Source organism: Eretmochelys imbricata, chromosome 3, assembly GCF_965152235.1.
Source record: "Eretmochelys imbricata isolate rEreImb1 chromosome 3, rEreImb1.hap1, whole genome shotgun sequence".
Lineage (NCBI taxonomy): Eukaryota > Metazoa > Chordata > Testudines > Cheloniidae > Eretmochelys > Eretmochelys imbricata.
The window spans coordinates 47,694,289-47,717,439 of NC_135574.1; the positions used below are offsets into that span (position 1 = coordinate 47,694,289).

General features: G+C 41.2%; 1 protein-coding gene across 1 annotated transcript in view; it reads right to left on the reverse strand.

Annotated features, from left to right (window-relative positions):
* Positions 1-224: 224 nt before the first annotated feature.
* Positions 225-23,151, reverse strand: part of LOC144262364 (uncharacterized) — a 52,050-nt gene continuing 29,123 nt past the window's right edge. Inside the window, 13 exon segments of the mRNA XM_077812125.1 lie at positions 225-430; positions 1,144-1,221; positions 1,359-1,449; positions 3,664-3,840; positions 4,351-4,497; positions 4,698-4,730; positions 5,976-6,020; positions 8,705-8,740; positions 8,905-8,976; positions 15,359-15,412; positions 15,514-15,567; positions 20,530-20,583; positions 20,675-20,719. Of these exon segments, the coding sequence (XP_077668251.1) occupies positions 225-430; positions 1,144-1,221; positions 1,359-1,449; positions 3,664-3,840; positions 4,351-4,497; positions 4,698-4,730; positions 5,976-6,020; positions 8,705-8,740; positions 8,905-8,976; positions 15,359-15,412; positions 15,514-15,567; positions 20,530-20,583; positions 20,675-20,719 (1,092 nt within the window).

Below are 23,151 nucleotides of genomic sequence, written 5' to 3' on the forward strand. Positions count from 1 at the left end.
CCCATAAGGTGCCATTTAAGTGAAATGGTTTACCACTTCTTAGGTAGGATTATCATGTTATTAGTTTACACTAAAAATTCACAAAGTGAACTGGCTTCTAAATTAAACGGTAATTCATATGTATTTTTCAAAAGGTTTCAATTTTGAAAAGGGAACAAATGTGTACTTTGTTCATTTACACTTGTTTTCTTCCACATCAAAGGATTTCATGATGTTTCTCTCACTCACTTTGCTTGCCATACGAAAGAAGATGACGAATCACTTTGCTGATCTACATCATTTGGAAGATAAGGATCATACCCTGTTTTACATATACCTGGAGGCCCTCTAAGTCCAGGGTATCCTCTCAAACCAGACTGTCCCATATGTCCCCGTGGGCCAGGCTGACCTGGAAGTCCATTGAATGCTAGTCCACTTCTTCCACATTCACCTTAAGAAAGGGGCAGTGAGCAAGAGAAATCTCTAAGTTATGCTGAAAAGGCAATGACAGTAATAGAGGTTAGAGATGGAAAGGACCTGTGGTTCCCCTAGCCCATCTCTCTCGCCTAGCTGGTGATCTGGAACCAGCAGTGACGTTGAGTCTCCACCAACCTCCATTAAGCTCTGATGCTCAAGGACTGAAAGTGTGGCTGGCCATATGCAGGGTGGACAGGGAAGGTCATGTGGAAGCAGCCGTGTGCAGTTTGGCCTGACATGATACAGCCTTTATAGGAAGGTTCTTTATATGGATTTTGGAAAGTATCCAATTTGGTCAGAAAAGCTGCATGATCTTTATTTGCTTTTGATTTAGAGAAAACCAATTATGTAGAATTTTCACTATTTAAATAACCAGACTATGTTAATAATTTACTCTAAAGTGTTTTCAGTTAAGAACTTTTTTAAATCTGCCATGACAGGATGTAGTCAAAATACAACCTATTTGGGCTTTACATGGTGCCTTTTATATATCTTCTCAGAGGTTTGCCCCAGTTTTGAATTGCACATATACGGGATCATATGAGCATCAATTCACAGGACACATCTCGTACATCCATACCACATTAAAGTGTTTACCAAAACCTACCATAAAACAGTACATACTGTACAACATGAATGCAGAAATATACTTATAGCAAGAAAGATTACAGGAGCAAAAAGGAGTACCTCTTAGGCCTTGATTGCCTTCAAAGCCAGCAAATACAAAACCTTTGGCACCTCTATCTCCTTTGTCTCCATGGTCACCTAAAATTAAAAAAAAATAAGCGTTTTTAAATAACTACCATATTTGTCAACAGCAACACTTTCACACTTGTGACTGCTGTAATTTATTCAACCGAATATTGCAAAAAAAATTATTTTCCATTTTGAAAACATTCTACCTTTTGGTCCTTGTTTTCCTGGGTCACCAACATCGCCATAAAAGCCTTTAGGTCCACGTTCTCCATCAGCTCCATTTAACCCAGGTTTGCCCTATAGAAATGTTAAAAATATTACAGTACATGAAACTACTCACTATTTTTTTGCATTGTTGAATTCGAATCAGTACCATCAGATAAAATACTGTAACTATATTAAAATTAAAAATTAAAGGATTAGCTACACGGAAAGCAGAAGAGTCCAAATGTCACCTTAAAAATCAAAAGTAAGTATTTGACTTCAATAAACTTTCCTACTCTCCAACAATAAAACATTTAATTCAATTCATAAATGAAGAAAGAACTAAGGGTTATTAGAAGTCTGCTTGCTTTTACGAAAAAGTCATAGTAAAATGAAAAATCTGTAAAAAATAAAAAAAAACGCAGTCCATTTTTACATAGGAAAATTTCTATTTTAGTTAATTATGCCCACAATAATAAGGTGAGAGCCAAGAATATTTGAACTAGATAAAAAGTCATATGAGGATAAGGATTAAGGCATCCACAAAGGCCTCAATTTCACTCAAAGATCAAATAGTGTTTAAACTTGATTTTTAACAATCAAATTATCTGACTTGGTGCTGCTGACCACAGCTGACTGGGCCAGGGCACAAGGACAAATTGTTGGGTAGTATTATGTTGTTTAGTTATGGATAAACACTGGTCCCAGTAGGGTTTACACACAACCGAGTGGATTCTAAACACAACTTGCCTTTTCCATATCAGCCAGTCAGCAATGGTAAATATCATGTCACCTAACTCAACTGTTAAAAATCATTACATTTGCTAGTGGAGAAAACCCAAAAGCTACTGAAAATAGGCTGTGTGTTTGGGAGGTATGTTTTACCCATCAGTGCAGTTTGAAAAGGTGAAGATAAGAATTGTGGGAGGGGAAAGAAGTGTGTTTCATAAGTAACTTTATACATCAACAATGAAGGGTGAATGGGGTAAACTGAAAGGAGTTCAGAGGCAACTGAATGAAGTGGGAGAGCAAAGTGTGATTAGGCCAAATAAATAAGATGGAACAAGGCTTCACAAAGATTTGAGAAACACTAGGCAGATCTTTAGTTGTATACTTTGGAGTAGAGAAGGTAAAAAACTGAGGCAACACTGTATGCATGCAGCTTGGCACTGTACTCTGGGAGTTGGGGTCACCAGCAAGGAGAAGTCGGCATTTAAAGATATTTGAAGGCATTAGTAAAATGTAAGTTTTTAATTTGTTTATTATTTGTGTATTACTTCTATTCGGTGATATTAACCTTTATCCAACATACTAACCTAAACTTTCACATTGAAACAAGCTATTTTATTTTTTTTGGGGGGGGGCATGATATTCAAAATTTGTGTGTGGTATCGTACTAATCCATTCTGTTCAGAAAAGATTAATTTGTACATCTGTGGAAAAGGTTACTAAATATAGCAGTCCCCCAGCTTGATATTTAGCTTTAGGTTATGAAACTAAATCTCTCTTTATTTAGAATACTTCATACTGCAGGCAGTTATTTGCGTGTAATAATACAGATACCTAAAGAACCATGAAGATGAAAAGGAATAGCGCAGAAGTATTACCATGAAATCTTAAACTTTTAAAAGTTTCTTACCGTGTTATTTTAGATGATGTGAAAGGGTATTGGCTGCAACACAATAATGAACGTGATAACTATGATATAAGAACTACTGAGGCAGTTATGCATTTGTTGTACTGTAGGTACTGGAAAATACTACTGCGCTGTACACAATGAAGTTATGGTCCTCCAAAGGTCAATATTTCATAGATTAGTGGGTGATGAATGCCATGGTTATGGGTCAGAATTTGCCTTTGGAGCTGACAAACATCATGATAGCACGAAATAAAAAACCCTGTTTCATATCACTTTTTAGCAGCTCAATTACGTGTGAAAAAAGGTCATTAAATTATTGTTCAGCTTGTAATTGTATTAAATGTACTTGTCTGATACTTTACTATAGCTCCACTACATATTTTTTTAAGCTTAAGATAACAGAGCAACAATCTCAATTTTTTTCCCAATGTGTGAATTTCTTCCATAGTAGTGTTGTACTTGTTGGAGGAAAATGGGTCCTCTCGTGAAGTCAATAGCAAGCTCACATTGATTTCTATGGGAGCAGGATCAAGCACAATATTGCCACATGGAAAAACGTTTTCTATTTTTTCAGTTCATGTGTTAACTTCATTTAACAATGTTTTCAGTGTTTCAATAACAAGTTAATTTTCTGAAATGGCTTTGTTTTTCTCCCCCTGTATACTTACCTCTTCTCCAGAGGGTCCAGGCAAACCAACAGGTCCTGGAGACCCCACAGGCACCTCTCCATAAAGCGGGCACATGCTGGCACATTTCCTCCCAACACTATTGGCAAACATTGACATTTGTTCTAAGACTATTCGTTTGCACACTTCTATCACATAAGCTGCTGGGAAAGGCAGCCCCTGCATGAGAAGAACATGAGAACAATCAGAAAAATAAAATATGCAGCAGAGTTCCATTAATAGCATAACTCGCTGAAACACCTCCTGAGTTTCCTGTAATTATCCATGTAACAACATTTGACTGTGCTGTTCTTTGTCACTGTACAGCTAATTTTACGATGACATTAAAAAAAGATGATTTCCAAGCATATTAACAAATTATCCTTGTTAAACAATTATTTTACAAAAACAAGCAATTTTTACAAGAAAATGCCTGATGGACCTCAGATGGACTAACTTAGTTTTAAAATTAAAATGTAGAACTACTGAGCCAACTTCATCCCTTCTATAATTCCACTAACACAAGGAATTAATGTGGCCTTCTTGTCCAATTCTGATCCTACTTACACATGTTCAAGCATATTTATTGCAGCATTCATGTAACTGAGCAAAATTTGATACACCATCTCACAACTCTGAGTACTTAGTTTCTTCTATTATATTTTAGGTCGAAAGAACTGAAAGTCTTACAGGAGGTCCAACTGATCCAACATTTCCTGGTGGACCCTCATCTCCAGGAACACCCTGTTCTCCAGGTTGGCCTTGGGATCCAGTCTCTCCTGGTGGACCTCTTTTACCAATAACACCCTCTGGTCCTGTTCGTCCTTTGTCTCCAACCTAAAACAAAGATTTGACTTTTACTTACACTTTGTAAGTGAAGATTTCTTAGAATGGTCTTTGAGCAATTATGGTTTGCTCTTGCTGGCTTTATTACAAATTTTCTACGAAGAAGTTCAAATACTGTACACTTTGAGTGCAGTACAAATATACTAAGATAAAGACAGAACAGCAAGGGGGTAAAAGGTGTTTTTACTTACACTTCCTTTTGGTCCTTTAACTCCTTTTTCTCCCTTTAAATATAAATACAAATACTATTTTTGGCACTGAAATTCATACAATAATATTTCCCATTGCTTTGCTTGTTATCCTTGTGTAGAAGTAAGAATGTTAATACCTTACAATTATACAGCACTTTTCATCCAGATCCAGAACACAGTTTGCAAATTACAAACTATGAGTACATGGGGTCATTGGACATATAATTCTAAACTTCCGTTCATAGAATGTATGTTCACATAAGGCCAAATCCTCAGCCCAGCATGCACCCATCTTTGACCCAAGTTTGCATAGCAGCTGTTGAGATACTGAGCTGTTGCTGTGAGCTGTTGACACACTGTTGAGATTACTTCTACTGTATGGCCCAGATTTTTAGGCATTATGGCATTCAGTGTTGCAATGCCTAATTGATATAGGAGTCATGCATGCACTTAGGAGCCAAGATCTTGAGCTTGGATGTACCTAAATCCCTTTTGAAAATGAGATTTAGTCTCCTAAATCAGTTAGGCATTGCAACACTGAGTACAGCAACAGCTAAATACCTTTAAAAATCTGGGCCTATATCTGATTGTGTATTGAAATGTAATATTCACAGTCTGCACTGTACTGACTAGCTACGTAGGTCATTCAAGGAATTGAAACAATGCCATCACATTTATATAATGTAGTGCAACTTGTGCAGTTTACAATCCAGTATAAAATTCAAAAAAATCACCAATGGAGAATATTCAAGGACACAAGCTAAACATCTGCATTTCATGAACACTTGCATTAGTAAAACTTGTCTGCTTGAAAGCTTGTGGAAAGTGAATGTGGAAGTCCTGTAAATAGGGCTGAATTACAATTAGTTTTCAAATTTGAATGACTATGAACAATTTTGACTGCAGTACCCACTTGTTTCTGCATGGGACATTTAGGCCAATATTCTCAAATTTTGAGTGTCCAACATTAGGCACCTAAATAAAATGCCACATTTTCAGTGAGGCTGAGCACTGCACTCTCACTGAAGTCAACAGCAAACCAACACATCAGTAACTAATATTTGTTGCTAGCAAGAGTCTTCCTTTAATTTTACTTACCAGTGCAAAGTTCCACATACCATAAAAACAGTAAAGTCAAAAGCTATGGTGTTGTTAAGATTTATAGGAAACTAATATGAGTGTGTAGAAGTTTATAAAAACTATAATAATGCCAAGAGTGTGAACAATGAATCAGTTACATGTAATATTCAATTACAAATATGTCATATATTACTGTACCTTGTCACCTTCTTGACCCTTAATGCCTGGAACACCAACATTTCCCTGCACAGAGAAAGAAACCCCATATAATTATATTTTTTTTAAGAATAGTTACAAGACGACTCAATTCGTATATTCATTTTTTGAGCATTATCAAAAGCGTAATAACCTCACCTCTTTCCATTTCAAATACTAAGTGCACTTCTTCAACCTAGTCTATGCTAACAAATGACAGTTATATCATTCTCGTTCCTGGCACACTGCAATGTCTTCATAACATGTTAATAAACAACAACATCTTCTCTTTTCAGCAGCGGATCTCAAAGCACTTTACAAAGGAGATCAGTACAATTATCTCCATTTTACAGATGGGAAAACTTACACCCAGAGGGTGAAGGAACTTGCCTATGGTCACTCAGGAGGCCACTGGGAACGGAACACACATCTCCAGAGTCTCAGTCCCCTATCCACTAGACAAGACCCGTGGTTCTCAACCAGACGTCCGGGGCCCCATGGGGGACCATCGGCAGGTTTTAGAGGGTCCGCCAAGCATGGCCAGCATTATACTTGCTAGGGCCCAGGGCAGAAAGCCAAAGCCCTACCACGCAGGGTCGCAGCCTAGGGCCCCAAGCCCCATCACCCACGGCTGAAGTCAAAGATTGAACAACGGAGTGTCACAGTGCCCCCTGTGGCGTGGGGCCCTGGACAATTGCCCTGCTTTCTACCTCCAAACTCTGGCTTTTATATGCAGAAAAATAGTTGTTTCGGCACAGCTGGGCCATGGAGTTTTTATAGCATGTTGGGGGGCCTCAGAAAGAAAAAAGTTTGAGAACCCCTGGAGTAGACAATACTGCTATCTCAGCAGGGGTCTCTTCTTTTCAAATGACTGATATTCAGCACCAATAACGTGATTAGTAGCCTTTAGACTCTATTAAGGGGCCTGCCGAATGCTCAGGTGTTGCAGAGCCAGCGTAGGACCATTTGTAGAGTTAAGGTAAAGAACCACAGAAGATTAAGGTTGGAAGAGACTTCAGGAGGTTATCTAGTCCAACCCCTGCTCAAAGCAGGACCAACCCTAACTAAATCATCCCAGCCAGGGCTTTGTCAAGCCAGGCCTTAAAAACCTCTAAGGAAGGAGATTCCACCACCTCCCGAGGTAACCCATTCCAATGCTTCACCACCCTCCTAGTGAAATAGTTTTTCCTAATATCCAACCTAAACCTCCCCCACTGCAACTTGAGACCATTGCTCCTTGTTCTGTCATCTGCTACCACTGAGAACAGCCTTGCTCCATCCTCTTTGGAACCCCCCTTCAGGTAGCTGAAGGCTGCTATCAAGCATGAGCAAGGGTTACATTTTACTGCTACTAATTGCTATTTAAGAAAATAATACAAATTCTTTTTAAAAAAAAAGCTATATTATGTATATAAAAAAAGAACATTTCAGAAGCTACTTGCTACTTTTCATCTCAGATTATCCTAATTTAAAATTTTTCATTATACCTAGATTTGGAAGGTTTAGATTTTTATCAGTAAATGTCAGCTTCCCCATACACAAGTAAACTGAAGAAAAAATATTTCCATTGATAATAATCAAATATTATTATATAGCCAAAGTAAGTAAAATATTGCTTAAGAACTTATTAGAGTTTGAATTAAGGATATACACTATTTACTTGCTATATTTTGACGTGATGTTGACAGTTTGTTTTTTAATGGTTATAAAGTTTTAACTTGTTGAATCTCATTGTCTACTGTCATTAAATAAGTATTGTCTCCCCCCACTAGTTTCCTGCAACTGTGAAAATTTAAAAAGATGAAAATAGAAAAAAATGCTTAAAAATAAACAGATATCTGTTGAAATTATAAAAAAAAAAAAAAAATTGAATTCTGCCAAGCCTCATTAAATTGTATATGTATTCTATGTTTGAGCCACCAACTCTGGTTCTGTAACTACCTCTTAACTCATTTTTGCTCAGTTCTCAACTAGCCATCATTCAGTGCCTACACAAAATTTTCACCTGCATGCTGCACACATTTGTGCATACAGAACTCACATATTTTGCATGCAGAGCAGGACGTTATATATTCAGTTACCTGATTTTCTGGCAAATATACAATTTTCCATGGGCACAACACTGAGGCCATCTGAAAATTAAAACCTTTATCTCTGTGATTCAAATGGAAATAAAATAGTTTTGCCAGTTATTAAGAGCCAGGCAGAACCTGGCTCTTCCATAGTTATTCATGAGGGAAGAAAGAAAGGAGCTTTCCCGCCTGTCTTAGAGGCACAAAGGCTGCCCCATCCTTTCTCCACAGAGGCACGTGACAGCCCAAAGGAGCTGGGAAGGGAGGAGGTGGGAAGAAGGCAGTGCTACTGCTCGAGACCTATGCCTGGGGGATAATAAGTCAGATCCCAGAATGAGGAGTGTAGCAAGCACACCGCCTGCTCAGTCTGGATGCTTATAGGTGCTCCAGGAATGTGGTTGAATTTTTTTTTTAAAAAAAGGCTGTGATTATTATCAGTTATAATTTTTGCTACACCCACATGCATTTAAAGTTAGAATTTGGACAAGTTTCCAGGAGCCTGTAATCTTTTTCCACATCTATTTACCTCATTGAAAGAAGTTCTCCTTTACTGTAACCATAATCTGCCCTGTGCTTACTGTGCAACCTTAAGAATCAAACTAGAAATTTACTTCTTAAACAAAAAGCAAGATTTACAGTAAAAGAGTTTCAAAAGGATACCTTCAATCCACAAGTTCCTGGTAGCCCTATATGACCCTGTAGAGAGCAGGAAAAAAAATGACAACTGTCAAGTAATATATAGACAATCATCCACATACAATTAGGACCTAAATGCACTACCCATTCAAGTCAATGGAAAGACTCCCACCAGTTTCAGTGGGTGGGAAATCATGGCCATGGCTACTAACAATGAAACTTACAGTAGCTCCAGGGGGACCAGCGAAGCCAGGCCTACCAGGAATTCTTGCAATCCCTTTTGAACCAGTATCACCCTGTCCAGGAAACATTGAATCATTAAAAATAAATTCACCCACCTTGACCACATGCTTATTGCTGTATATTATCACACATTTAAAAAGGAAGAGAAACTAAAAAGCCCAGGTAAATAAATTTAGATATATCTCTGCCAGTATTTGTTTCTTTTGTTTAGATAAAGGGATTTCTGTGATACTCATCACGATGAGAACCAGTCTGCAAAAAACCTCCAGCATTTTCTTCTGTCTGTTTGGTTCCCAGAGTGCAAGCAATTCAAACAGGGATGTCCCAGAGTGTAGTTGTTCAGAGCCCGATGGCCAGCTCCTTCTTGATCTCCAACCTAAGGTGATGTGTGTCCTCTCAAACCTCTGGGTAAACAGAGCTGGAAAGGTTGTGTGTGTGTGTGTGTGTGTGCGCGCGCATGCACAGATATATTTTATAATACACACCCACAAACACAACATATAAAATGGGGTTGAACCTAGCTTTCTCTTCAAAAGTCCAGTCTGTTTGCTACTCATTATATTCTACGATTCTGTCCAGTAATTTTAACTAATAGGAACTAATCCATGCATGTTACTATAATCGCATCTTCACTATCATGATCCAGTTAATACTGATCGCTAATAATCAGCACAGTCTTCTTTAATTAAGCCCTCTATTAATGACTGATATCCTCTCTTTATGTGTTATTCAGAACATAGTTTGCCCATGTTAAATAATAAAGTTAAATGTTAAGCTGGACAGACTATGGTACTAAAATGTGCATCTGGAAAGTTACTGTCACACTGATTTGTCTTTTGTTAAATTATCTTTAATAATAAAATATTAATTATTTCAGGGAGGAAAACTAGACATGGGAGACCAGAGACCAAAATTAATTCAAAGATAAAAATATCCAGTTTACGATTGTTGCTTTTTTGTCATGTTTAAACATTTACAGCAATTTTACCAGCTGTTCCAACTTACTGTGCTTGTAAAATCACCACCACTACACAGCGGGTGAATATTTTCTCCAGTCTTGGGTCTTCCTCAAGCCATTTCTGTTACAGATGCCAATCCTAGCCCAACCATTGCAGGCATGCTATCCGTTACCATGGGCGGCAGCAGAATACCTTCCCCACTCCGCTATATTCTTCTGTGTGTGTCTTTCTGATTTTAAATCCTGGTAATAGTTACTCTGGGACAGATCCTCAGGTGGTGTAAATTGTCATAGCTCCGTTGACTTTAATTGAGCTACAACAACTTGCTCAAGCTGAGGATCTGGCCCCCGTCATTGAATTTGAGGGATGGTACCTTTTGGACAGCCCACACAATTGCTCTCCATTACATGTGTGATCAGAGGATTGTTCTGCCATTTCCTCCTAAAATCATAGAATATCAGGGTTGGAAGGGACCTCAGGAGGTCATCTAGTCCAATCCCCTGCTCAAAACAGGACCAGTCCCCAACTAAATCATCCCAACCAGGGCTTTGTCAAACCTGACCTTAAAAACCTCAAAGGATGGAGATTCCACCACCTCCCTAGGTAACACATATTTTAAGGACCGTGACGTTTTTGCTTGTATCTCCACCAAACAAACAATGTTTGCTTCTCCCTGACTGACTCTACCATGCCTCCATCCTCTTGTCCTTCACTTCCCTCCTCAAAATTTATTCATGAAGCTTGCAAACTCTAGTCTTCTCTTCTTAGAAATCATATAAATAAAATGTGGAAGAACAACAACAACAACAACGATAATATAATAAAAAACCCAAAACACAAAGAACCCTGAAAAACAAGACTCTGAACCTTGATAATGTGTATTTATGATACAGTGTGACAACTTATTACTGTTACCCTTGTCCTGCACTCCCCCTTCCACCCAGGTTTGACATCATTACTTTCAAGTTATATTTGGGGTAGATTTTGCACTGGCTTTCTCAGGTGCATCAGAAGGGGCAAACTCAGCCAGGAATCCTCTTGGGAGCTTTTAGTTAGTGCACACTGGCACACTCACTGAGCCACTGTTGGGAACGGGTATAATGAGTAAGAATCATAGAATATCAGGGTTGGAAAACATCTCAGGAGGTCCTCTAGTCCAACCCTCTGCTCAAAGCAGGACCAATCCCCAACTAAATCATCCCAGCCAGGGCTTTGTCAAGCCGGACCTTAAAAACCTCTAAGGAAGGAGATTCCACCACCTCTCTCGGTAATCCATTCCAGTGCTTCACCACCCTCCTAGTGAAAAAGTTTTCCTAATATCCAACCTACACCTCCCCCACTGCAACTTGAGACCACTACTCCTGGCGCAAGTGCTAGAGGAGCCAACTAGGGGGGGCACTTTTCTTGACCTGCTGCTCACAAACCGGGTAGAATTAGTGGGGGAAGCAAAAGTGGATGGGAATCTGGGAGGCAGTGACCATGAGTTGGTTGAGTTCAGGATCCTGACGCAGGGAAGAAAGGTAAGCAGCAGGATACGGACCCTGGACTTCAGGAAAGCAGACTTCAACTCCCTCAGGGAATGGATGGCCAGGATCCCCTGGGGGACTAGCTTGAAGGGGAAAGGAGTCCAGGAGAGCTGGCTGTATTTCAAGGAATCCCTGTTGAGGTTACAGGGACAAACCATCCCAATGAGTCGAAAGAATAGTAAATATGGCAGGCGACCAGCTTGGCTTAATGGTGAAATCCTAGCGGATCTTAAACATAAAAAAGAAGCTTACAAGAAGTGGAAGGTTGGACATATGACCAGGGAAGAGTATAAAAATATTGCTCGGGCATGTAGGAATGAAATCAGGAGGGCCAAATCGCACCTGGAGCTGCAGCTAGCGAGAGATGTCAAGAGTAACCAGAAGGGTTTTTTCAGGTATGTTGGCAACAAGAAGAAAGCCAAGGAAAGTGTGGGCCCCTTACTGAATGAGGGAGGCAACCTAGTGACAGAGGATGTGGAAAAAGCTAAAGTACTCAATGCTTTTTTTGCCTCTGTTTTCACTAACAAGGTCAGCTCCCAGACTGCTGCGCTGGGCATCACAAAATGGGGAAGAGATGGCCAGCCCTTTGTGGAGATAGAGGTGGTTAGGGACTATTTAGAAAAGCTGGACGTGCACAAGTCCATGGGGCCGGACGAGTTGCATCCGAGAGTGCTGAAGGAATTGGCGGCTGTGATTGCAGAGCCATTGGCCATTATCTTTGAAAACTCGTGGCGAACCGGGGAAGTCCTGGATGACTGGAAAAAGGCTAATGTAGTGCCAATCTTTAAAAAAGGGAAGGAGGATGATCCTGGGAACTACAGGCCAGTCAGCCTCACCTCAGTCCCTGGAAAAATCATGGAGCAGGTCCTCAAAGAATCAATCCTGATGCACTTGCATGAGAGGAAAGTGATCAGGAACAGCCAGCATGGATTCACCAAGGGAAGGTCATGCCTGACTAATCTAATCGCCTTCTATGATGAAATTACTGGTTCTGTGGACGAAGGGAAAGCAGTGGATGTATTGTTTCTTGACTTTAGCAAAGCTTTTGACACGGTCTCCCACAGTATTCTTGTCAGCAAGTTAAGGAAGTATGGGCTGGATGAATGCACTATAAGGTGTGTAGAAAGCTGGCTAGATTGTCGGGCTCAACGGGTAGTGATCAATGGCTCCATGTCTAGTTGGCAGCCGGTATCAAGTGGAGTGCCCCAAGGGTCGGTCCTGGGGCCGGTTTTGTTCAATATCTTCATAAATGATCTGGAGGAAGGTGTGGATTGCACTCTCAGCAAATTTGCGGATGATACTAAACTGGGAGGAGTGGTAGATACGCTGGAGGGGAGGGATAGGATACAGAAGGACCTAGACAAATTGGAGGATTGGGCCAAAAGAAATCTGATGAGGTTCAATAAGGATAAGTGCAGGGTCCTGCACTTAGGATGGAAGAATCCAATGCACCGCTACAGACTAGGGACCGAATGGCTAGGCAGCAGTTCTGCGGAAAAGGACCTAGGGGGGACAGTGGACGAGAAGCTGGATATGAGTCAGCAGTGTGCCCTTGTTGCCAAGAAGGCCAATGGCATTTTGGGATGTATAAGTAGGGGCATAGCGAGCAGATCGAGGGACGTGATCGTTCCCCTCTATTCGACATTGGTGAGGCCTCATCTGGAGTACTGTGTCCAGTTTTGGGCCCCACACTACAAGAAGGATGTGGAGAAATTGGAGAGAGTCCAGCGAAGGGCAACAAAAATGATTAGGGGTCTAGAACACATGACTTATGAGGAGAGGCTGAGGGAGCTGGGATTGTTTAGCCTGCAGAAGAGAAGAATGAGGGGGGATCTGATAGCTGCTTTCAACTACCTGAAAGGGGGTTCCAAAGAGGATGGCTCTAGACTGTTCTCAATGGTAGCAGATGCAGAACGAGGAGTAATGGTCTCAAGTTGCAGTGGGGGAGGTTTAGATTGGATATTAGGAAAAACTTTTTCACTAAGAGGGTGGTGAAACACTGGAATGCGTTACCTAGGGAGGTGGTAGAATCTCCTTCCTTAGAGGTTTTTAAGGTCAGGCTTGACAAAGCCCTGGCTGGGATGATTTAACTGGGAATTGGTCCTGCTTCGAGCAGGGGGTTGGACTAGATGACCTTCAGGGGTCCCTTCCAACCCTGATATTCTATGATTCTATGATTCTATGATTCCTTGTTCTGTCATCTGCTACCACTGAGAACAGTCTAGATCCATCCTCTTTGGAACCCCCTTTCAGGTAGTTGAAAGCAGCTATCAGATCCCCCCTCATTCTTCTCTTCTGCAGACTAAACAATCCCAGTTCCCTCAGCCTCGCCTCATAAGTCATGTGCTCCAGCCCCCTAATCATTTTTGTTGCCCTCCGCTGGACTCTTTCCAATTTTTCTACATCCTTCTTGTAGTGTGGGTCCCCAAACTGGACACAATACTCCAGATGAGGCCTCACCAATGCCGAATAGAGGGGAATGATCAAACCCTTGATCAGCTGGCAAGGATCCTACTTATACAGCCCAAAATGTCATTAGCCTTCTTCGCAACAAGGGCCCACTGTTGACTCATATCCAGCTTCTTGTCCAGTGTAATCCCTACGTCCTTTTCTGCAGAACTGCTGCCTAGTCACTCGGTCCCTAGTCTATAGTGGTGCATTGGATTCTTCTGTCCTAAGTGCAGGACTATGCACTTGTCCTTGTTGACCCTCATCAGATTTCTTTTGGCCCAATCCTCCAATTGTCTAGGTCCCTCCGTATCCTATCCCTCCCCTCCAGCGTATTTACCACTCCTCCCAGTTTAGTGTCATCTGCAAACTTGCTGAGGGTGCAATCCACACCATCCTCCAGATCATTAATGAAGATATTGAACAAAACCGACCCCAGGACCAACCCTTGGGGCACTTCGCTTGATACCAGCTGCCAACTAGACATGGAGCCATTGATCACTCACTACCCATTGAGCCTGATGATCTAGACAGCTTTCTATCCACGTTATAGTCCATTCTTCCAGCCCATACTTCTTTAACTTGCTGGCAAGAATACTTTGGGAGACCTTACCAAAAGCTTTGCTAAAGTCAAGTACATTAACTGGTTATTCGTGTGATTTCTGTTTTTAAGATCTATTATTTAATCCACATCCAGACTGGGAAATGAGTGACCTTCAAGAGCTGCAGAGTTGGGACTCAGCTATTGGGTTTGGATATTTATCCAAGACATTTCCAAGTTTTCCCAAACCTCGATGTGAAAACTGAGCTGGAAGTCTACTGAGAACAGTTCTGCATGTCTAAGCTGGGCTGGGTTCTTTCCTAGCTAATTGATTAGTCACTTGGAAGAGTTTTAGAGGGGCTATATGGGCTGCAGATTAACTTCTATCTGATCGTTGCCTTACAGAGAAAGAGCTGTCAGACAGATGCAAGGATGCTGTAGCAGGCTGAAGAATCCTTCCTCCTCATCATCCCTGCAAATGGTGTTTGAAGAAGAACCCACCAAGGAGAGGGATCTCTCTCTCTTACTTACTTTCTTCCCTATAACAGGAGTCCTAGAATCATAGCAACTTTTGTCCTCTGCACAGCCCCAACAGTTAGGAGAGAGGAACTCAAATATTGTCTAGGACTAGTTATGGAACAGGGAAATTATTTATATGTACAGACTACTCCCAAATAGCTTCACTTCTATAGACAACTAGCTTGGTGAATCTGAATTTGCTTCTGTCTTTACATATTGAGGCCAGGGGCCAAAATCCAAATCCTTATTGCCCTACTCAAGTATGTATTCCAGTTAACTTCTATGGAACTACTTGTGTGAATAAAGGCAAACTGGATTCAGCCCTGGGTTACCAATCTGACTGAGGAACAGCTCCCATATGCTGCCTTCTGATGCATGTGTATCCCAGAAAGCCATGACTGAGCAACTAGACCAGGCCCCTCACAAAGAGAATGATACTTACGATTTTTCCCCAGGGGCCGTCAAGTCCTGCTTCTCCTAGAAATCCTCTCTCTCCCTACATAAGGGTAAAATAGATTATTTTAATCTACATAGAAAAGTATAAATACATGAATAATAGATAGTTGAGGGAATACATTCGGATTTTTAAAACTCTACCTTTAAACCCAAAGTACCTTGACCACCCTCTGGCCCTTGAGATCCTTGATAGGCCTAAAGAAAACAAGCAATTAAGACAAAGAGGTTAATTTTTAAGATTACAGAAACAAAATACGGGTTACTTCATAACTCCTAAATCACATTTTGTTTAAAATGAACACAAGCATACCCTTCAGAAGTTACGTATGTGCAAAGAAGCATGCTGTGGCTCATCACCCTAGGAACATTCTAGAAAAGGCCAAGGGGAGGGAGGTGAGCTCAACATGTGGTTTGGAGAAGTATAAGCATGTGATGAACAACTCCATATATGGAAAGGTTAAATATGATTGGCTAGAGGTTTGTGTTATGTAACTTATGTAACTGCCATGTGTTATAAAATAGCAACAGGAGGCGCTCCTTAGGGGAGGGACTCTGACTGATTTTTGTACCAGGGGCTCTCCCCTTGTGCACATTGAATAAAGTCTTGTTGAATTGAATTGACTAAAGTATGAAAGACCTTTGATTCTTCCTGGCATCTGACTCATTTTGTTATTTTTGAGAACCACAAAATCCCAACAGTTTCTTGGCAAAGCGAGCAGGGTGAGAAATATCCTTCAGAATCATGACCTACAATCAAATTAGAGGATGAGTTTGTTCATTTTTTATTTGGTTGTGTCTCTCTGACCTGACTGGTGATTCTCATATCTTTTATAGTGAGCAAGTCTTGGTGTTGGGGAATTCAAGGGGTTTGTTGCAGTTCTGAAACATTTAGGTCACAGTCTTAAGACATTGTACTTAGTGTGGGGGCTGTTAAGTTGTAAGTTCCTCTGACTAAGTGTTGTTGAAGTGGGAAATCAAAGAGGCCATAAGCACCAACAGTTAGTGTAGGGGCAGGTATAGCCATAAGTACCTCTAGTTAATGTGTTGGCTGGCCCAGATCTCCTAATCAGAAATTGTAATTGTGCAGATCAAATAAATTGGAAAAAGGATCAATCTCCTGACTGGGCATTCCAGTCTGGGGTGTTTGATTTGAATACATTTTTATTAGTCTGTAAACAGAATTGTATTTAAAAATTTGGAGATTGGAGGATATTTAGTTTAAAAAAGAAAAAAAGGGAAAGATAAAGGTATATAGTGATCCACAATATGAAGCGTGTATAATTAGTGCTTTTATAACTACTGTAGCAGTAAGTTTATTAGTTTTCTTGTTGAGATATTTTGGCTGTATGGCTGAAATAAAGAAGGATGACCACCCCCATTACAGGTGGGCAACACTGATTTTGTGCATAAACCACAATATTTATCAGAGGAAGACAATGTCCTCAGTGTAGATGTAAGGTTGCTGGCTGTAAAATCTGCCCTGTCTCAGTATGACAAGGCATTGAAACAAGGATGTCCAACACATGATGATTATGCGACTAAACATCCATATTATGTTGCCTGTTGGTGTGTGGGGTTAAAAAACAGCACAGAGAAGGACAAAATGGCGGGTATGTGTTTAATTGTTGATTATGAACAGCTGGTTAGAAAGTGTAATATGCTAAAAGAAAGGGTGGGAGAGTTAGAAGCAGAGGTAGAAAAACTGCAAGCAGAAGCAAAAAAGTATAAAGCAGCAGACTCACAGGGAAAGAGATCTTGTCCCTCAGCACCTTTGGACCCTACATGTGGAACATGGGGATATCAGTCTAGTTTCATGGCTCCGATGAGAGTGCACACTGTCCCTAATCCTAATCAAGGTAAAGGGGACCCTGCTCCTATTAGTTGCCTAGAGCGCACTCCTATGAATCCATCTGACTTGCGGAGCATGTTAAAAGAATTGCCATCTTTTCAGCTTAATAACCCAAACCTACCCTTCTGGGAAAAGGTACAGGAGTGGATAGTAGTGGGAGGCTTACATGCTTTTGATGTTTTCACCATGGTAAAGGCAAAATGTCCTGGCTCAGCCTGGAGTAGGATTGCTATTGGTTTTAATAACTCTGCATGGGCAACTGCTATTTTCGCCTCCTCAGCTGACATGGAAACCACAGTGCAGAATTTCCTACAGGCGGTAATGGTGGCTTTGAGGCTGGGTACTAAATTGTACTCATTATATGCTAACTGAAAACAGCATCCAAATGAGCCTTTTGAAAAATGTGTGGAAGACAAGTTTGAGTTATCTCAACAGTATGGGGGGGCAACAGAATGCTACTCGTGAAGATGCTATATCCATAGAGGGGGTACTTGACAGGGTATGTGGTCTGTATAAGACAGCCGAGAAAACTGGCTTTCAGCCTCCGGGTTATGCTGAATTATTAACATGGGCTTCAAACATTAGCAAATACAATCAGGAACAGGGTACAGGAGAAAAGATGCACAGAATGCAAACCCAAGGACAGAAAGGAAAAATTGAACATAAGTTTGGAAGATAGCTTTGTTGCTACAGTTAAAGCAGCAAATGTAGGAGGTGGTAATTGTAGTAACTAAGGAATGTTGGGCCATAACAAAAAGGAATGTTATAAGAAAGGGGGTGGAAGAGCTGATCGGTGTATGAAATGTGACCAGACAGGGCATTGGTCCAAGAGTTGCTCTAGTAACAAGGGTAAAGACCCTCTTGAGACTATGTCAGTGCCAAGGCCACTGCATCTGATGTAGCTAAAATACTGATGACAGAAATAATTCTCCGATGGGGACTTCCATGCTTCATTGATAGTAACCAACGTGCCCATTTTACAGGGAAGGTGATGAAAACTGTGTGCATGGCACTGGGTCAAACAGAAATTCCACTGTCCCTACCATCCCCAGAGTTCGGGATTAGTAGAAAGAGCTAACCGAACCATTCAAAACAAACTAACCAAACAGATGTTTTCTGTTACAGGGAAAGACTAGGTCACCAACCTATAAGTGGTTCTCATGTCTATGAGAGCCGGTCCTACTAATCCACATTCCTTATCTCCTTTTGAAATGCTGATGTGGTCGATGAGGACCGCAGGAAATCTGTGCATTGGGGTGTGGGGGGGAATTGTATGTCATGGGTGACCAGCTTGCTGAATATTGCAAATTATCTCAGTGTGTGTCACAGGACCCCCGAACTGAACCAGACCCAAAGGCCAGCAAAGAGGAGACGTGTGAGGTGCAGCCCAGTGATCAGGTGCTGGTGAAAGCCTATAGAAAATGAACCTCTGAACCAGCCTAGACTGGACCTCACACAGTTCTCTTGGTAACTCCTTCAGCAGCCTGGGTCACTGGAATTCCAGTTTGGGTCCACCTGTCACGAGTAAAAGTATACAAAGGTGAGACTCAACATGGGGCACAATAATCCCTGTTTACCCTATGGACTCCTGGAGAGCCATTCTCAATATTGTTAAGTGTTTTCATTTGATGTTCCCAGTTTAAAATTGATGTAGGAATTTTTTGTGGTCTATTAATTGTTTTGAGTGGTTTCTGAGACTTGAGAGTTCTTTTAGAAGTCTCGTCTTAATAATGCTGCAGTGGCTCTTAGTATTTTATTGATGTAATCACCTGGGGAGGAGCCAGTGGATCAGTTGTAAATGCCATTACTCAAGTTATCAAATCTAATAATAGGGACTGGGTTGAAAATTTGTTAGTAGCAGGGATGGCAGTCTATTGTGGTGAGAGTAGGGCTCATGTCTAATCAAAGTTAGATATCACATTAACTCAGCAACACAGTTGGTCAGGTCCTCACTGTTGTACTCAGCCATCTATTAAAAACTACTAAAATATATGAGCAAGCATTGGTCTAGGCATGTGGAAGAATTGTGTTATCATTCTGGCATGGTGTTCAACATGGAAGTTGCAGCCCTGATAGGAGACTTGCTCATGTCACAGGTGCCCTGTTGGGTGAGAGCTGCAGTTCTCAAAGACTGAATGTCTTCACCTTGGATGATGACAAGGGAGTGGTCCCTATCGATAACACGGCATGTTGGGATGGTCATTCCATCCTTGGAGGAGTGTTAATTCCTGTGGGTTGGGCTTCTGAATTGGAGGCTCAGCCCGTCCACCCACTCCCATTCTCATGTCACAGACATCTGTGTAGCATCAAGAATTCTGGGTATGTAATAATATATAACTATATAGCTTTCCTATGGGACCAATGTTCCATCTTGGGAGGATGGGTTTTGTGAATGGGAAACCTGAAGTCAGGACAAGCCTCATCTCAAACGTTGGGACCTGACTTAATGGTGCATGTAATGTTTAATTTAATGGATGATATAACAGTGAGGAAGGACTCCACTACCTGGTGTGGATTTGGGTGATTAACTTTGGCAGGCAAGCCTTGCTTAAACATTTTGTTCTTCCTATTGTGTTAAGCCTATTAGAAGATATTACGAAAGAAGGGGTAGGGCAATTACAGTGATTCAGTGAATAGAAGGGTTTGCTATTGTGGAAACAGAGATTCCATGGGGATGATTTGGGCTGTGTTCTTGCAATGGGTATGGGGACTTATTATTTTTATTGTAGATATTATTATGTATTTAATTTTGTTACCAAAATTGCAGTCAATTATGTGTTGATAAGGTCAATTATTGCTCCTAATAAATACAAGGAAGTGGTGTTAGTGGGGTCTAAGAATTGTTCTTAGCCCCAAAACCAAATGGGGGAGTTGAAGGGTATGCTTGTGTTCATTTTAAACAAAATGTGATTTAGAAGGTATGTATGCATAAAGAAGCATGCTGTGGCTCACCACCCTAGGAACATTCTAGAAAAGGTCAAGGGGAGGGAGGTGAGCTCAACATGTGGACTGGAGAAGTATAAACATGTGACGAACAACTCCATAAATGGAAAGGTTAAATATAATTGGCTAGAGGTCTGTGTTATGTAACTTATATAACTGCCATGTGCTATAAAATAGCAACGGGAGGGGCTCCTTGCTGGAGGGACTCTGGCTGATTTTTGTACCAGGGGCTCTCCCCTTGTGCACATTGAATAAAGTCTTGTTGAATTGACTAAAGTATTGAAGACCCTTGATTCTGCCTGGCATCTGACTCATTTGGTTATTATTGGGAACCACAAAGTCCCAACACTCCACATCTCATTTACCTCTATACCAGGATCCCCCTCTCGCCCAGGCAATCCAGGATCTCCACGTATTCCCTGTAAATGAACAAAATCCCATCAAGTAAACATACAAAAACAGATTGTGCAGTTTAGCAAGATGGACAAATTAGGCTTATTCATACGACACCTTTGGACCAGGTGTACCTTTCCTTCCTCGAGGTCCAGTAAAACCCTAGATAAACAATTAATGCATTGGTTTTTATTAGATTTTTTAAAAACCCACAAAAACCAACTGTGGTCATTATAACTATGACAGTGTACGAGCAGGGATTGGTATTTAGTATCTGAGAAACCAATGAAATTCTGACAGGGCATGGCTGTTTAATCCTATTTTCTCAATTTTTAAAATATCAGCCATATATATATATATATATATATATATATACATATACACACACACACACAGAGGAATCTATTTGGCTTCCTTAATAATAGTACAAAACCATAATATTTTCCTTGTACAATAAACTAGCACATATTGAGTATCAATAGCCCAATTACTGTATTCTAAGGTTTCATAGTTAAAGGCCCCATTCTGTAAATACATTAAATGGGCATAGTGTATATTATTATGTGACCAGATGGTGCTTTTAGGCACAACCCTGAGTATGGGATGTGGGTAGCTGCTCCACCTTGCTAGATTCCAGCAAATTCAGTCAAACCTTGAGGGCACAGTTCTTCTGGTACTGCTTTCTTATACCGGGGAAATGAGACTAAGAAGAGTAATCTACTACAGCCCTTTACAGATCACAGCATACTTCCTGCTGCCCATGTCCAGCCAACTCCACTGACTGGTTCATAGGGAGGTAGAGCCAGACATCTCAATTGTACCATATAAAGTGCTAAGTTCCAAGTCGAAGAAGATTCTGCCTCTGAACCCCACTGCACCACAGGAAAGGGAGCAAGCAGAGAAGATTTTCCTTGAAAGCTTTGGGACACTTGGTTCCCTTCTTCTCTCCATCCCTCAGAACCTCAGTCTGGTCCTTGGAGTCCAGGAACCAACTGAGTTTATGGGGAGGAGTGATTAGAGGCAAACAGGCTGGGCTGTAACCCAGGCTGGGTATGTGGAGTACTGACAAGTTGAGCTGGATCTCAGCAATGGTAGGAAAGCAGCCATTAGTGGGCTGTTATTTCCCCTTCCATATGGGTGAGCAGGGAAAGGCAGGCAGGGGTATAGAGTAGGTGGAACTGAGCTGACCAAAAGGAGGAAGTACCAGGAAAAACACTGGTGCATCTTATTTCGCTACAGAACAAGGAGAAAGCAAGGACTTAATTGTGTGCTGCTCCTTACTCAACTGGGTCAAGCTGTCAACCCAGCCTCGTATGGGAAGCTTGTCTTTCCAACACTAATACAAAACCATTATTGAGAAATTTTAGTGGCAAATTCATCCCAGTGGAGCTCTATTAAAGCCAATTAATAAATCTGGCCCTAATTGTTTTAGAGTTTGTTTGCCAAAAGGTAACATCCCATACATAAAACTTCTTCCCTGTAAATGTTTTCTGCTCCCTCTATCCCTAGTCATTCTTTCCACGCATTTTTCAAATTGTATTTTTCTATTACTATTTAGGGCACAATCCTTCTACTTAAGTCAATGGGTGTTTTGACACAGAGATCCATGGGAGCAGCATAGGCCCCATCACAAGGTGGCATATAAGAGTATATAGGGGCCAGCCACACCTGTACCATAATTAATTAGTTGCTTCACAGCCTGTTACACTCTGATGCACCCAGACCAGCAATTCCAAGACACAAGGAAATCAAAGCAAAACACGTAGGTGGTCAATCAAAATGTATAACCATGGACCAGTTAAGTCAGCAACAGCTGGAACAATATACAACAGCAGTCCAAATGGCAGATATGTAGCAACAGGCCCTGAGTAACCATCCACACGCACACACACACACAGGAACAGGAACACTGAACTGAGTTCAGGGAGGAGGAACCAGGAAAGAAATAGGAACATGCAGCAGAATGCAATAAGTAGGAAGGACACACACACACACACACCAGTCATACAATTTCCTTCTTTCCCCCCCCCACAAACATTCAACAGTACCTTGCTGGTAACTAGGGGTGATCCCAGGGCCATAGGTTATACCTCTGATTAAATACAGTGGGTGGATGCTGCTGCTCTGGTGCAACTTTCCCAATTAGCCATATGACATCATCATACACAGAAAAAGTGTCCTCTTCCCTATCATAGAATCATAGAATATCAGGGTTGGAAGGGACCCCTGAAGGTCATCTAGTCCAACCCCCTGCTCGAAGCAGGACCAATTCCCAGTTAAATCATCCCAGCCAGGGCTTTGTCAAGCCTGACCTTAAAAACCTCTAAGGAAGGAGATTCTATCACCTCCCTAGGTAACGCATTCCAGTGTTTCACCACCCTCTTTGTGAAAAAGTTTTTCCTAATATCCAATCTAAACCTCCCCCACTGCAACTTGAGACCATTACTCCTCGTTCTGTCATCTACCACCATGGAGAACAGTCTAGAGCCATCCTCTTTGGAACCCCCTTTCAGGTAGTTGAAAGCAGCTATCAAATCCCCCCTCATTCTTCTCTTCTGCAGGCTAAACAATCCCAGCTCCCTCAGCCTCTCCTC